Source organism: Dipodomys spectabilis, unplaced genomic scaffold, assembly GCF_019054845.1.
Source record: "Dipodomys spectabilis isolate Male_0828 unplaced genomic scaffold, ASM1905484v1 ptg000001l, whole genome shotgun sequence".
In the NCBI taxonomy this organism is placed as follows: Eukaryota; Metazoa; Chordata; class Mammalia; order Rodentia; family Heteromyidae; genus Dipodomys; species Dipodomys spectabilis.
The window spans coordinates 28,371,984-28,388,131 of NW_024870678.1; the positions used below are offsets into that span (position 1 = coordinate 28,371,984).

General features: G+C 41.6%; 1 protein-coding gene across 3 annotated transcripts in view; it reads left to right on the forward strand.

Moving 5' to 3' along the window:
* Positions 1-16,148, forward strand: part of Utrn (utrophin) — a 425,153-nt gene that overhangs the window by 104,234 nt on the left and 304,771 nt on the right. For all 3 annotated transcript variants that reach the window (XM_042693071.1, XM_042692992.1, XM_042693156.1), the window contains 10 exons: positions 1,030-1,122; positions 2,648-2,725; positions 3,318-3,410; positions 6,083-6,255; positions 8,165-8,280; positions 9,617-9,777; positions 11,733-11,939; positions 13,299-13,480; positions 14,048-14,198; positions 15,317-15,436. In XM_042693071.1, coding sequence (XP_042549005.1) covers positions 1,030-1,122; positions 2,648-2,725; positions 3,318-3,410; positions 6,083-6,255; positions 8,165-8,280; positions 9,617-9,777; positions 11,733-11,939; positions 13,299-13,480; positions 14,048-14,198; positions 15,317-15,436 — 1,374 coding nt within the window. The remainder of the gene's footprint in view (positions 1-1,029; positions 1,123-2,647; positions 2,726-3,317; positions 3,411-6,082; positions 6,256-8,164; positions 8,281-9,616; positions 9,778-11,732; positions 11,940-13,298; positions 13,481-14,047; positions 14,199-15,316; positions 15,437-16,148) is intronic.

Below are 16,148 nucleotides of genomic sequence, written 5' to 3' on the forward strand. Positions count from 1 at the left end.
ATCTGTGTGTCCCAACACCAACAATTTGATAGGAGATTGTAATACTTCTATTACATTTCACAGGACATTTTTACACGTTGTATTATTTGATCTTTCCAGTACCTTGTAGCTGAAGAGGTGATGTCACTGAGTGGGATTTACTAGGCAGGCAGGTTAGGTAGGTAGTTAGGGTCAAGCTGAGCTTAAAACTGAGGCTCCCTGATTTTCTGACTTGCAATCACATTGTTGGGAAAAGGCCCAGCTCTTGTGAATGCGGTGGAAAGTTGTGTGTGTGTGTGTGTGTGTGTGTGTGTGTGTGTGTGTGTGTGTGTGTGTATGTGTGCACGTGCACACACACATGTGTACCTGTGTAATTGATGAAATTTACCAGGTGGGGACAAAGAGTTTAGGAATTATAGCAGTTTTCTCAATCTACATACTGGACCAGGACTGAACTTGGACACAGAGCCAAAAAACGTTTTAATTGTTAAATAAGTGACTAGAAATACACACTTGGCATTACATTGAGGATGGCTTGCTCCCAAAATGGAAATGCTGAGCTATGTCACCCTGTTGTAGTAGAGTAAGGAGTGCAGTCTTAGCTGGCCTCTGAGAATACATATCATAGTCAAGTCATAGAACTAGTATAGCCACAGCTTTGAAAAAATTCAATTTTCCTGGGTACCAGTGGGTCATGACTGTAACTCTAGGTATTCAAGAGGCTGAGATCTAAAGGATCATGGTTTGAAGCTAGCCTGGGCAATAAAGTCTTCATCTAAAAAAGGAAAATTAGCCAAAAAAAAGGGCAAATCCGGATATGTGACTTGTGGTAGAGAACCAGCTGAATGAGCTGAAGGTCCCGAGTCCAAATCCCATCACCAGCAAAAAAAGGAACTTATTTATATCTTTCTGCTTAAAAGATTGATTATTCTTCAGAATTCTCTGCTTCTGTACTGCCCCCATCCACATTTTAATGGAAAACATGAAACTACTGACTCTATGTAGGCATAGATGGAAATTTTTGTCATTTCTCTCTCTTTTTAATTGCAGAGTGGAAAACCACCCATCAATGATATGTTTACAGACCTCAAAGATGGAAGGAAGTTGCTGGATCTTCTAGAAGGTCTCATAGGAGTGTCATTGGTGAGAGGCGTCATCTGTTACTTGAAGACCGACTGTGGGCATTTGAGGTGTAAAGGCTGATACAGCCTGGATGGAGCAGTATTTAGGCTTTCTTGATGCTTCTGTTTTTACTAAAGATAAAATTGCCTTAAATGCTTATTGCCTGACCAGGTTTTAATTTTTTTAAAAAAGGAATAGATTTTTAAAGCATAGTGTTACACATTTCTTGATTGTTATTATAAAGGTGATGTACAGAGGAGTTATAGTTACATAAGTCAGGTAGAGAGTACATTTCTGTTTGGACAATGTCACTTCTACCCTCACTCTCCCAGATTTTCTCTCCTGTCCCCACCCACAAGTTGCGTAGTTCATTTTCAACATAGTGTCCAGTGAGTACCACTGCTGCATTTGTTCACCCTTTTGTCCCACCATTTCTCTGCACATCCTCTTATTCTCCCAAAGACAGATAAATGGACGAGACAAAAAGAAAAGAAACCAAAAACACCAACAGAGAAAGAACCTCTTGTTTCTATTTCTTGGAGTGCATTTCAATAGATATTATTTTATGTGATCAGATGCACATAGGCATTGCGCCTTTGTGTTCCTCCCTAAGATTATCCTTCTTTGGTCTCACTGTGTGTGAATGCTCAAATTCCTGTATAATTTATCATGTCCTGTTGTATTTTAGATCTAGCTTTCGTGCGTGAGAGAAAACATGGGTCCTTTGTCCCTCTGAGCTGGGCTTACCTCACTTAACATGATTTGTTCTAGATAGATCAGCATAGTGTTTTAAATGGTAGAGAGGACTGTGGTAGGCAATTTCTTTAAACTGCTTCTTAAAGAGTTGTTAAATCTATGGCATCTACTTTTCTTCAAGATTCCAGTATTGGTGTTTGCTTCTTCATCAAATACATCTTTCTTGCTTTACAGTACTCTGTCCTCCCAGGGTGTGGCTGGTGGGTAAGGAGGGTGTGGCTGGTGGGCACACACATTTCCACCAGAGGCAGGATGAGGTCTAGGAAGAGTGATGTGCTTGTTGAAGCCTGGGGTCCTGCTCTCTCCCCTTTGCCCTCCAGGCCCCTGCTGGTCGAGCTGACTCAGCAGGTCAGTGACATTTCCGCGTCAGTCAGTGGGGTAAATTGAAAGCTGACTAGATCACTGTAACTCCAGTGGGGATGTCTTCCTCTGATCGGACTCTGGAAATGTGGCCTGGAGCCTGCGACAGTGCCTGGGGAGCCCCTGGTTCTGTGTCCACCCCTGGGCAGGCATAAAAGAACACAGGTTTCCTGATCCTTCAATATCCTGGCCAGTTTAGATTAGAAACAGCTTTGTCCTACAGCATGTAGGTAAATTGCTGTACTCATGAGTACAGTTAGATGATACCAGTTGGGGATCTGGCATTCTGTGAGCACTGGCATCCAGGCTGGTGTTCTGAGCGCCTTTAAGCACTGACCTATTTGTTGTTCTGTGGGCATTTCTAGGTCTGTGTTTGTCAGGCATTAGGTGGGATGCTGGGCTTATTTGTTTTTGTGCTTTTATTTTCCAGCCAAAAGAACGTGGCTCCACAAGAGTGCACGCCTTAAATAACGTGAACAGAGTGCTCCAGGTTCTGCATCAGAACAGTGTAAGCTTCCGAAGTGAGCCCGAGGCCCGGCCACCCTCAGTGCCCGCTGTGTGCACTGGCTGCCCTTGGTTCTTAAAGATGCTTTTCTTCGAAGTCCAAACCTCTTCTCTGAATGAACAGTCATGTGCCTTTCTGCTGGCTTTATTGATACATTGTATAAATATACTATCTCTCTCTTATGTAATTTTATTCTTGTGCTGTATTGGCGCTTGAACTCAGGGCCAGGACAGTACCCCTGAGCATTGTTTTTGCTCAAAGGGACTGTTGGACCACTTGATACACAGCTTCACTTCGAGCATTTTGGTGGTTAATTGGAAGATTAAGAGTCTCACAGACTTTCCTGCCCAGGCTGGCTTCATATTGAGAGCCTCAGATCTCAGCCTCCTGAGTAGCTAGGATTACAGGTGTGAGCCACCAGTGATGCATGGCTAAATAATATATTTTTGATATTTCTGTTTATCTGATCCCCCTAAAATGAAATCTGTCTTACTACTCATTTAAATAGTTTTGCAAAGGTCCCAAATCAAAAACCTGGAATTCTTGGCAGAACTTATCCTAAAAGTCATTTTTATTTACTTTTTTATTTTGCTAGGTGGAATTAGTGAATATAGGAGGCACGGACATCGTGGACGGAAACCATAAGCTGACTTTGGGCTTACTGTGGAGCATTATTTTGCACTGGCAGGTGGGAAAATCTCCAATCGCTTCTTGATAGTGTGTTCTTCATGTATTCACTTACTAGGGGGATCATCATCACAAAGTCCAACAAATGGATAAGCTTGATCCACAGAAACCCATTGTCTGTCGGTGGAAGAGCCTGGGCCCAGGTGTCAGCAGGGTTGCGGCTGCTCTAGGAGCTGCCGGCCGGAGCATGTCCCTGCCTCTCCACCAGCTGCTGCTGCTGCTTGTTGAACACTCAGGGATCGGATGGCTTGTGATGGTGTCCCGTGTCTTCACACAGCGTTGTCCCTGTGTGTGTGCCCTTGAACCTGTCCTAAGGACAGTGTGTTTAGCCTCCCTCAGTGACGTGTCCAAAGGCACCATTGTCAGATAAGGCTCTGTTCTGAGATCCTGGGGCTACGTCAGTGCATGTGGATTGGGATGAGCACAGCTCAGCTCATAAGGGTTTGAAGTGGAAAGGGCTGAGCTGCTCTGGGTTCCTAGCATGGGGAAAATGATCTCCATTTTTCTTATAGTCAATTAGTAAAACTGACCTACTTTTTGTTTTTGTGGGCCAGTCCTGGGGCTTGACCAGGGTGTTGTCCCTGAGCTTGTTTTGCTCAAGGTTAGTGCTCTACCACTTGAACCTCAGCTCCACTTGGGGCTTTTTTAGTAGTTAGAGATAAAGAGTCTCATGGACTTTCCTGCCCTGGCTGGCTTCAAATTGTATCCTCAGATCTCAGCCTCCTGAGTGACTAGGATTACAGGCATGAGCTACCAATATCTGACAAAACTGATCTAATTTTACTTACACACACACACACACACACACACACACACACACACACACACACACACACACACACACACACACTTTCTCTCTCTCTTTCTCTTAAAGTTTACAAGAAGAGTTCAATGAGTTCCCAAATGTCCTTCTTCAGATTCCTTACATGGGAAAGCACCTATGTTTCCTTTTGCTCATTCTTTCTTTCTGTCTAAATATTTTTATATCCTCTCTTTACTTTAAGGTGCCATAATACACTCCCTGAAACATAACATTGTAAAAAGCTAGACCTTGTTGACTTACCTGCCATATAACAGTAATGTGAAATGCATATTAATATTTGTGATTATTTTACTATAATGATCATATGCCAAAAATCATCAATAATAATTAATCAGGAAAATAACTGAATAAATATAATCTACATGTGTCATAGAGATTTTTTCTTTTGCCTACTGATACTGATACTGGGCCTTGAACTCTGAGCCTTTTGCTTTTGTTCTTTTTCAGTTTGTGCTTTATTTATTTATTGTAGCAACACGTCTAATTTCAGTTTTTTTTTTATTTAGGAATTAAGTATTGTCATTACACAAAGGGGTTACAGTTTCGTAAGTCAGGCAATGAGTACATTTCTCCTTGGACAGTCTCAACTCTCTTTTCACTCTCTCCCAGTTTTTCCTTCCGGTCCCTGGTCCCTGCTTACACTGTCAACATATTGTCTACTGGGTAACAATGCTAGTTGTTTTGCTGGTATTCAGAGATAAGAGTCTCGGGGATTAGTCTGCTCAGGCTGGTTTTGAACTTTAGATATCAGAGTAGTTAGGATTACAGCACAGACCACTAGTGCCCAGCTTCATGGACATGTTGTCCACTACCCTAATAATACCCTTCATAAAAGAAAAAGAAAATTCAAGCTCACAGGCTATATTCATTTGTCACATCTCTTTGGTTGTCTTTAATCTGGTACAGTTTACCATATGGGCACTTTTGAAGACTTAGCCACTTGCTTTGCAGAATATCCCTCCGTGTGAATTGGCTATTGTCTCTTTTGGGTTGGCCTTAAACTGTACTCCTCCTGATCTCCACTTCAGAGTAGTTGGTATTACAGGCATGAGTTACTGTGCCTGGCCCTCCTTCCACATTTTTTTTAAAACCAACGTTCTATTTGTAGCATAGAACTTCCCTTTCTCTCTTTTTTCTTTCCTTCCCTTCTACCCTTTCTTCTCCCCTCCACTCATTCATATTTATTAGTGAGTGTCTCATGACCTTTTATAATAGGTTTATTATCTTCTCCTTGTAATTATTCATCTTGATATTGTTCTTGGATGTGGCTTGTAGGTCTGTCTACATTATTCTTATAGCTACCTTAAAATGTATAGATTAGTTTAGAATAACAGGAAATAACAAGTCCTTGGATATAAGTATTTATTTATTTTTTTGGGTCTGGTTGTGGGGCCTGAACTCTGGGCCTGGGCACTGTCCCTCAGCTCTTCAGCTCAAAGCTAGCGCTCTACCACTTGAGCCACAGCGCCACTTCCAGCTTTTTTTCTTTTTGCTTATGTGGTGCTGAGGAATCGAACCCAGGGCCTCATGTATGCAAGGCAAGCGCTCTACCACTGATCCACCTTCCCAGCCCCTTCCTTGGATATAATTATACTTGTATCTATACTACTAAAATATAATAATATAATGTAACGATAAAATACTATAAGGAACTTTATTTCATCTTTTCATTTTTGGTTGTCAGCCAAGAGTACTTCCTTCCATTCCCATTCTGTAGAAAATAGAGGTTGGGTTTTCTTCATAGGGGAAGATGCTCATGTGTGAAGAGTGTTCAAGCAGTGTGTCTCATGGTTGGATTGCCAGGGGTTGGGGAGGGAGAGGGTTACAGTACAGTGGTGTCTCTTGACTAGGTGAAAGATGTCATGAAGGACATCATGTCAGACCTGCAGCAGACCAACAGCGAGAAAATCCTGCTGAGCTGGGTGCGGCAGACAACCAGGCCCTATAGCCAAGTCAACGTCCTCAACTTCACCACCAGCTGGACCGATGGGCTCGCCTTCAATGCTGTGCTCCACCAACATAAGTGAGACTTTCCTCAGGGCAAAGGGGAGAGGATGCAGGGCTGTGCCAATACCCATCTCCTTCCTGCCCTTCCTCTGCTCCTCTTCCTCAAAGTCCCTACCCGTCACCTCCGTGCTCTTCTCTGCACTCTTTTGCCAAAACGTGAAAGACAGACATATAGAGGCCAACGACCACCAAATATTTCTTTACAATTTAAATGCCACAGTGCGATGTCCACAATTTCTCCCACATATTTATAAGTTAAGCTGTAAAATATTTCGCATAGTTCAGTCCCACTCATTCTTCAGCCTTAATTAGCAATGAGTACAAAGGATTGTGTCAACTTTTATTCCTATAGCAAAAGCAAAGCTCTGTAAAGCAAAGCTCTATATTCATTACTGAAAATAGACACATGATCTTCTTAGGAAGCTTAGAAACAGACTCTGGTTTGTATATAAAAAAACCAAAGGTCCAAAAATATTCAGTTTACTGAAATACTTTCTAAGAAGAAACTAAACTCCGAAGCTATATTAAGACTATTCAGCACAATAAATAAGTACAGTAATACCACCTAGACTGAACCATATGGAATTGCCACTACTTAATTGTTCTTTTGGTTTCTTTTGGTTTGGTATTATTGGACAGAGGTTTTTTTTTTAATATATCCCAAGTTGGGATATATTAAGTTAGTTTCCTGACTTTTGGGATTACAGGTGTCTACTACCACGCCTAGTCATATTTGACTGTCTGTGATATTTAAAACAGTAGTTTCAGATAGTTCATCCTGACTGAATAATGAGTTAAAGAATAGCTCCATTATATAAGAAAATCTGATAAACAACTGAGTTGATGGTGCAGATTAACAGATGGTCTTAGATAATTGGTTATCTCTATGTAAGAAGTGAAGTTGATCTTTTCCACATCATACCCAAAAAAATAAATGCTTGGGTCTTGTGTTCTTCTAGAGGGAGGCCAACATTAATAGAGAACTGAGTACATAGATTGTATATAGAACTGGTAGCTAGCAGAAGGCAAAAGGGACCCTTACATATATGGGTGGCTACAGTGTCCTGAGTGGTGGAGCAATGGGTAATTAAGTTAGGGAGGAAATGGTACCATCAGGACTAAGGGAGGCACTCAGTCCCAGAAGGTGGGTAAGTCTCAGATGCAAGAACACAGCGCAGAGAAAATGACCAACTTCCAGTGAAAGCCATCATAATATGTAAGGGGTAGGATGAAAAGAAATTAAGATGGAAATAAAACTCTATGTCATAGTACTTTGCAGGGGGATAATTAAAGAGAAACCCTCCTGGGACCTTTGTTTTAGCATTATCTTCTAATTAGAGCTGGATTTTTTTTTTTAATTCTGTTAGTCTTGGTCTTTTTTTTTTTTTGCAGGGCAGAGAAAGGGAGAAAACCAGACTGGCCTTGAATTTGCGATCCTCCTGCCTCAGCTCCTGATTTGCTGGGGTCACATCTCCAGTCCACTGATCTTTAATTGGAGATTTTATTCTGTTCATATTGATTGGGATAATTGATGTGTTTATTTAGGTTCATTTTTACTACTTAGTGTATGCTAAGAGTTGGAGTATTTCCCTTAGTCTTCCTGTATTTTTTTCCTTTCTTTTTTTTGTTTGAATAGAGTCTCCCTATCTTTTTTATTTTACTGTTTTGGGAAATATAGTCAGAGGTTTTAGTGCCTACCCCAGAAATCTGAGTCAGCGTGTTTAATATAAGAATCTTACAATGTGGTACCTCAATTGCTTTTCAAATAATATATGTTTGACCAACTTTTGGAATATAAAAATATTTCACTTAAGGAAAAACCTCACAAAAGAATCCCAACTTGGAATCTATTAGATGGTATCAATTCCTACCTTGGTTCTAGCACATTCTTTCTTCATTAACTTTTCTTTGCCTATTGATTTCAGACCTGATCTCTTCAGCTGGGACAGAGTTGTCCAAATGTCCCCTATTGAGAGACTTGAACATGCTTTCAGCCAAGCCCAGATGTATTTGGGAATTGAAAAGCTGTTAGATCCTGAAGGTATTGTTCACCCTTTCCTTGGGAACTTGATTTTTGCATTGCTGTTTCAAATTCATGAAGGCAATATTGCTTTTCTCTTCTAGAATGCATTATAGGAATTGACTTTTTCCCTTTTGACATGTAGGTGTAAGCTGTTTGTTGCAAACAATGTTTGAGTGCTTTTGTATTTAGCCATCTGTAGGATCTTTTAGACAGAAATTCAGTTACTTCATTGTATAATCATATGTATCAATTGAGATTTGTGTTTTAGAACAATACTTTATTAGCAAGCAGTTCAGGGTTTGGTTTAGAATTATGTATATTACGTATGACTTGTGTTATAAGGTTGAGTTCTAGACTTACTTTTGTACTGTAAATAAGGTCTATTCATTGATTAAAGTTATTAAAAATTTTTTTTGCACTGGATTTTGAACTCAAGGCCCCATACTTGCTAGGTAGATGCTCTCTCGCTTGTACCTGCATGTCCAGCCCTTGTTTTTTTGCTGGTTGTTTTTGAGATAGGGTCTTTCAGACATTTCAGACAGGGCTGACCTGGAGCCTCTGTCCTACTACTTTCAGCCTCTTGCGTTGTCTAAGATTACAGGCATGAGTGGCTTGTGCTTGGTTTGTACCATTATTTTATGCTATAATATTTCTACTTCGTCTTTGAGATTTTGTTTTTCTTGGAAGACTAGGGATCAAACCCAGAGCTTCATGCATGCTAGGCCATGCTATCACTGAGGAAACTTTTTCAGAAGGTTTTTTGTTGTTGTTTTGTTTGAGATTGTGTCTCATTAGTTACCTCAAGCGGTCCTCAAATAATAATCCTGCCTCAGCCTCCCAAGTGTTGGGATTATAAATATGTTCTGCTATGTTTGGCTTAGGTAAGACTTATTTTTGTATGTGCCAGTCCTGGGGCTTAAACAAAGGGCTTTGGCACTGTCCTTGAGCTCTTTTATACTCAACCAGTGCTCTAGCTCTTGAGCCACAGCTCCACTTCTGGCTTTTTGGTAGTATATTGGAGATAAGTCTTATAGACTTTTTTTTTTACCTCAAACTGCAACCTCAGATCTCAGCCTCCTGAGTAGTTGGGAATACAGGTATGAGATACTGGATCCTGGTTAGCTCAGGTAAGCTTTTTAAGGAATGGATACTGAATGAAAAAAGTAAACAGTCTTCTCCAACTTTTCTCATAATATATGATGTGACACAGCAATTTACTGTAACATGGTATTACAGAGATTCATTAGGTATTGTTTATGGTTAAGAAGGAGACCTATATTATAACCTAATATTGAAGTGTTCACATATTTTGGACATTTAATTTAAGTTGCTTCTTACTTTCTTCCATTTTTAGATATTGCTGTGCAGCTTCCTGACAAGAAATCGATAATCATGTATTTAACGTCATTGTTTGAGGTGCTACCTCAGCAAATCAGCATAGATGCCATCCGTGAGGTTGAGACTCTCCCAAGGAAGTACAAGAGAGAGTGTGAGGAGGAAGACATTCATATACAGGTACTGGCGCCTTTATGTGACAGTGTTTGACACCTGCCACATTTCTTTTCTCACAGGGACCAGAGCACAATATTTCCATGGGGTGTGTGTGGGGGGAGGGGGGGGAGGAGGTGGCGTATCTTGAGTTTTCCATGCATATGACTTTTAGATGCTATTTTTCAGTTAGCCTGCTGTATGTCAATAGAAAGTAGGTCACATGTATGTCAATAGAAAGTCGTAACTAACGTTATTCAGAAGGAAATACATTACTTCACATACCTGGGGTGGATTTAGGGTCTTGGGCTATTAACCATGCTTTTGCATGACCTGAATCAGGCCACCACTCTTCTCTCATACCCTGGCTGCCATCTTTGATACCCTTGTCAGGTGCTCAAGGTGATTTTGCTCCTGTCTTAGGTTTCCTCTTTTTTTTTTTTGTCTTTTGGGCCACTAATAAGTATTTTTCCCATTTTTCCCAGGCCTAGTGGCTTACACCTGTAATCCTAGCTATCCTAAATGTAAAGAAGGATTTGTTATCCTTGCAGTGGGGTTCTGGGGAAAAGGAGTCAGAGTGAAAGGGTCTGTTGATAGACTTGAGCAGTTAAGACATGTGAACATGTCTTTTATGGTTGTCTGTTCACTTATATGCACGTGAAAAGTTCTCTTTACAACTTGTAGGGTGAGAGTTGGATGTGGAGAGAGTAGGCAGGTTTTAAAGGAGCTTTGCTCTGATCAGGAAGGGAAGAGCAAGAGACACAGTAGGTGTGGTTTGTGCATGGAAGTATACAAATAAAAACTCAGCTGCTTGAAAAGAGTCTGAGAGAGGTCTATTCCGTGAGCATTCCATGAGAAAGCAAGAAAGGAAAAGAGGAAGAAAGGAAGGAAGAGAGAGAGAGAGAAAAAGAAGAGAAAGGGACAGAGATAAAGGAGTAAAAGAAAAGGGAAAGAGAGGAAAACCAAACTGAGGAAGTAATTGACCTAGGGACCGTTTTCTCAAAAAAGAACATGTACTAAAACCAAAGCACTAAGTACCTCAGGTTGTATATGTGGCTAAACACACAGGGTGGTAAGCAAGGGGTTACAAACGAACTCTCTGTGGAGAGCACTGGTAGTGTCATTCTTTAAAAAGACTAAGTCAAAGCCCAACAAAATAAAGACCAGCGAATGGATACTGCGAAGAGATGTAGGTGATGCCAAGGGTAGAAAAATGAAGGGGATGGGGGAGGATGCAAGCAATAATTCATTGTATACACCACAGAATTGAGAACTATAAGGGAAGGGATGGATCGAAGGGGGGTGAATGTGTTGAAGGCTGACACAGCTCGAGATGCATTGTACACATGAACTTCTTTGTTAAATGGCAGTAAAATCAATACATAAAACCTCAAATTAAGGTAAGTAAGGGAAGGGGTGGGTTGGGAAGGGGTGGATGAGAATGTGGAAAGGGGTGACATCGATTAAGATGCACTGTATTCATACATTGCTTTATTGAATGGCATCTCCTTTGTACAGGTCCTTAAAGATAATAAAAAAATATTAAAAAGAATGCAATGGCAAAATGCATGTCAGATTCAGTGAGACCATTTTAAGCAGGGGTCAAAGCAGAGTGCTGGTCTCTCTTTCTTTCTGTAAATTACATCCATTGTTCAAGATCCAACACATTTCCGCTCCTCTGTGAAATCCTCTCGCTGCTTTCACCCTGGGTACTTTCAGATGACAGTCCTTGGTGACAGCCCAGGATTCCTAACTTGGCAGAGAGTTGTGTCTTTTTGTTCAGCAATTCATTTGTGTTCCTTCTCTCTCCAGCTCTGTCAGAATCTCTGAGGCTGAAATGATGTTGCTGTCTGCGTGCATGGGATAAACACTCCCAATTCTTTCCCTGTATCTCTTGTCCTGAGAACATGAGGTGGTGGTACACACCGTGTGTTCTTGATCTGCACCTTGCATCTTGGTGACAGTTGGTTCTGTTTTTATAGGACACACCGCTGGTGGGGGAGCACTCCACCAGTCCCCTAGCCGAGACCCCCCGCACGGTCACTGAGGTGGACACGGATCTGGACAGCTATCAGATAGCCCTGGAAGAAGTGCTCACCTGGCTGTTGTCTGCTGAGGACACTTTCCAGGAGCAGGATGACATTTCCGACGATGTAGAAGAGGTCAAAGACCAGTTTGCCACCCATGAAGTAAATATCTGTTGTGGATGAGCGAGATCTAGCAGCCCTGATCTGTGAGCTGTAGGCTCCTTGCCTTCAGCAAGGGTTTCCACTTGCATTTTTGGTTGTTGTTGTTTTGAACTCTATCTGCCAAAAGGTCATGAAGTATTTTAGTTGTGATGTTCAAAGAAGGCTTTGTTAGGAAATTGTTGTTGGTGATTCAGTGCATCACAGTCAGATTTCAGATGTTAATCCTCTGGTAACGTGGGTATTTTATAGAAGCACTGACAGAAATCAGTGCTCAGCTGTGCCCATTTGTCAAGTGTATTACCATAGGGAGGAAGCAGAATGACTAATGAAAATAGCAAATCTTTTTTTGATCTTGAGTGTTTTCCAGGAAGTGATTATTTTCATTTTTTTATATGTTATTAAGCAAATGTCATACCCAGGGTTCCCATATAATTTTATGTAATGAGTGTTGCTTGCTATTTTGAAGATTGTGTTATATTGCAGGGTAGTGATTTTGAATATGTGGAGAATAGCTATGCAGTTCTTTGTGTGGTAGAAGTGGTACTGGGGATTGAACTCAGGGCTTTGCGCTTACTAGGTGGGTACTCTTGTCACTCCAAACACACCACCAGCTACTTGTTGCGTTGGCTGTTGTCAAGGTAGGGTCTTGCTTTTTGCCCGATCCAGACTGGGATGTGGTCTTCCTGTTTTTGCTTCCCCATTTTTTTTTTTTTTTGTTAGGTATGACAGATGCATGCCACCATGCCCAGCCATTGGCTGAGATAGAGTCTCCTTAACTTTCTTTTGCCTGGGCTGTCCTTGAACCAGAATCCCAGATCTCCATCTCCCAAGTAACTAGGATTCTAGGCTTGTGCCACTGTGCCTGGCTTGGTTAAGTTTTCGTATAGGTAGGAAAGTTCTTGACACATCTTAAATACTATTTTGGATCCAAAAGAATAATAATATCCCATAAGCAGTTCCTCTTACATGAATATGGTATTTTTCTTTATTATATTTGTTCCTAATTTCACGTTCATGATCTCTTAGTAGCAGCAGCAGCACTTTTAGGAAACAAATATTATACATTTTAAGAAGCAAGTATGATAGCCTCGTTCTCCTTGATGTATTTTTCTGTTGACTTACACCGGTGCTTATTTCTTACAAACATTGCATCCAAGAGTACTTGATTGTTCCTCTACTAGGCTACTTTCTTCGAGGCATTGGTATTTCGGTTGCGCACTAGTAATATCTTGAGGTTAGCAGTCCATTCACCAGTCAACATGATGTACTTGCTAGATGTCTTTTTTTTTTTTCCTTCTAAAATTGACTTACAGCAGTTACCTAGGGGCAATTTCATCATTACGTCTGCACACTTGTTAGGCTTTTATGATGGAGCTGACCGCACACCAGAGCAGCGTGGGCAGCGTCCTGCAGGCTGGAAATCAGCTGATCACACAAGGCACTCTGTCGGATGAAGAAGAGTTTGAGATTCAGGAACAGATGACCTTGCTGAATGCTCGATGGGAGGCGCTCAGGGTGGAGAGCATGGAGCGGCAGTCCCGGTGAGTGGCACCCGCGTAGAACTAGCCTGGTGACATTCTCTGTTCTGTGTGTCACAGTGCTGGAATTCGACACCATCTTCATCTCCTCTGTGATATGTCTGCCAAGTTAAAAGGTCAGAGTTGTGAAATGGAAGTGGGTGCAAAGGGGAGAGGCATTTCACACGGACAGGAACCTGTGCAATCTGGCAGTTGGATTAACGTTGGCAAAGCGAACTGAATATGAGGATGGGATCATGTAATGTGGACCTGTTATCCAGTGTTTTTCTGTGGTCCATTTGATTTCATGCGTTGTGTGTGATACAGTCCGTTACTGTTTGCACTTATTTAATAAGCAGGAATTCCTGATTGAACAAACAAGGCATCAGAGATGAATGCAGGTCGCTGTTACATTCTGTGATTGCATTGTATGGACTGAAAGATTTTGTTTTCCTGGGTCCTGTACTTACAGACTACATGCTATTTAAGTAGTCTCTCAGGGCTGTGTTCCTTGTTCTGTCTCTCTGATACCTGGGCAAGGGAACCAGAGGTGGGAACATTGCTCTGTCCCTTGCTTGCTTCCCTTGCCAGGCTACACGACGTGTTGATGGATCTGCAAAAGAAGCAGCTGCAGCAGCTCTCGGCCTGGTTAACCCTCACCGAAGATCGCATCCAGAAGATGGAAAGCCGTCCCCTTGAGGATGACTTACCATCCCTGCAAAAGCTGCTTGAAGAGCACAAAGTAAATCTACCTTCTGTTTCTTCCCTACCTTCTCTGATGTGAAAGAGCAGCCATTAGCATCCTCAGGGCCCATGGCTTCTATCAGTGTGGAGTTGTCCTAGCATGGAGTTCATGTGGGTATTTCACTTTTCTGAGCCAGGGATGACAGCACAGGTACAGAAAACCACTTTATGTAGGTGTGCACGGTTTTCTGGTGAACGTGCATAGCTTGCATTAGGTTGGACTTGCCAGTCGTTGAGAAAAAAACCTAGATGTTGGTCCCAGGTATGGGTTGAGAAGGTAATCCTGAGATGAACCTATTCCATTTTTTTTTTTTTTAAAAGCAAATCCTTTGTTCCTTTTCTGACGGAAAAGAAGGGTACCAGGCTTTGGGTGAGGTGGGATTTGAAGGATATTTTAATTGGCTCACAAACATTTTATAGATTTCATAGCTATGATAAGCAAAAGCAGTGTAAAATAACTTCTATAGATTAAAGACTTTATTGATCAATGAAACATCTATATCATGGATTAATAAAGCATTAGGGCTACATTAAACATTATTCAATAGGCATTTGACACCACTGTTGATAGTGCTTAAACAAATTACCTCTCCGCGGGTGTCTGATGACTGTACTTTCCCTACCGAAGAGGGAAGGAAAGGCCTCCATATGTCTTTAATTGCTTTCTTGAGTAGCTAATTAAAATAGCTTCTGCATAGCAGATAGACTTCTAGTGTCTGTTTCTTTATACTGGACCAGCTACATCTCTGGTTCAGTATATTTGGAGTTTCTTACTCACTAATTCTCTCTCTATTTTTTTTGTCTTAATTCCTAGTATAGACCCCCCCCCCCCTTGCTCTTTTATGATTTGGTGGGGGAAGGGCAGAATACAAATGATGATAAACCATTTGTGATCTGTTATCAGCTTTGAATTTTCATACTGCTTGGGTTCATACCAAGATGTAAAGATGTATAACAGGCTTGCCCCATTACTAGAACACTTAGGATAATGATTGGAAATTTAAATATGGTGCCTCATTAGCTGCCCTTAATGACTATTGACAGTGGAGTGGATTTTAAAAAGGTAAATGTGTTAGGGTAGACATAACACCTTTAACTTATTTTTTTTCTCTATAGAGTTTGCAAAATGACCTTGAGGCTGAGCAGGTAAAGGTAAATTCCCTGACTCACATGGTGGTCATAGTTGATGAAAACAGTGGCGAGAGTGCTACGGCTATTCTGGAAGACCAGCTGCAGGTAAGAACCTGTGTTCCAAGGGCCGCTGAGGGCAGCAGGCTTTATGATCAGCCCCGTTGTTTACCCAGGATAGAAGGAAAACCTACTGTGCTATTCAGCTTTCCATTATCATAACCAAATACCAGACACAGGCTACGTTATAAGGAAGAGAGTCTTGTTTAGCTGAGTTTTGGAGGCCTATTTAGTTCAGTATGGAATGGGCGCTGGTTGAGGCTCCTCCTTGGCTGCATTCCATCATTGCGGGAGCACACATACGTCTACCTGTATAGTGTCTCCCTACAAAGACTGTGTTCAGTCAGGGTGGCACCACTCTAACGACTTAATCTACTCTAGACCTGTGCAGATAGCCTGCCCCTACACACCATAATCACATTAAGTTTCTACCTTCTTTATAAACTCCTACATGATTTGGAAGACAAACCATCACACCTGCCCTTGACTGTACTTCCCATGTGGAGTTGCGCAGCATGTGGGGTTTAGGAGTACCCAGGTAGGGCTCCCCTACTTCAGCTCTTGCGGTGAGTGGACGGGGCTGGTTGGACAGCTTCCTGGATGTAGTATTAATTGGATTCGTTTGGTAGATTCACACATGGATTTCCATAGTTTTGGGAGGCATAATAAATTGCTCTTCCTCCTCCTCCCCTTCTTCCTTCTTCCTTCCTTCCTTCTTCCCTTCCTCTTCCTCCCCTTCCTTCATCCACAAAGCAATAGT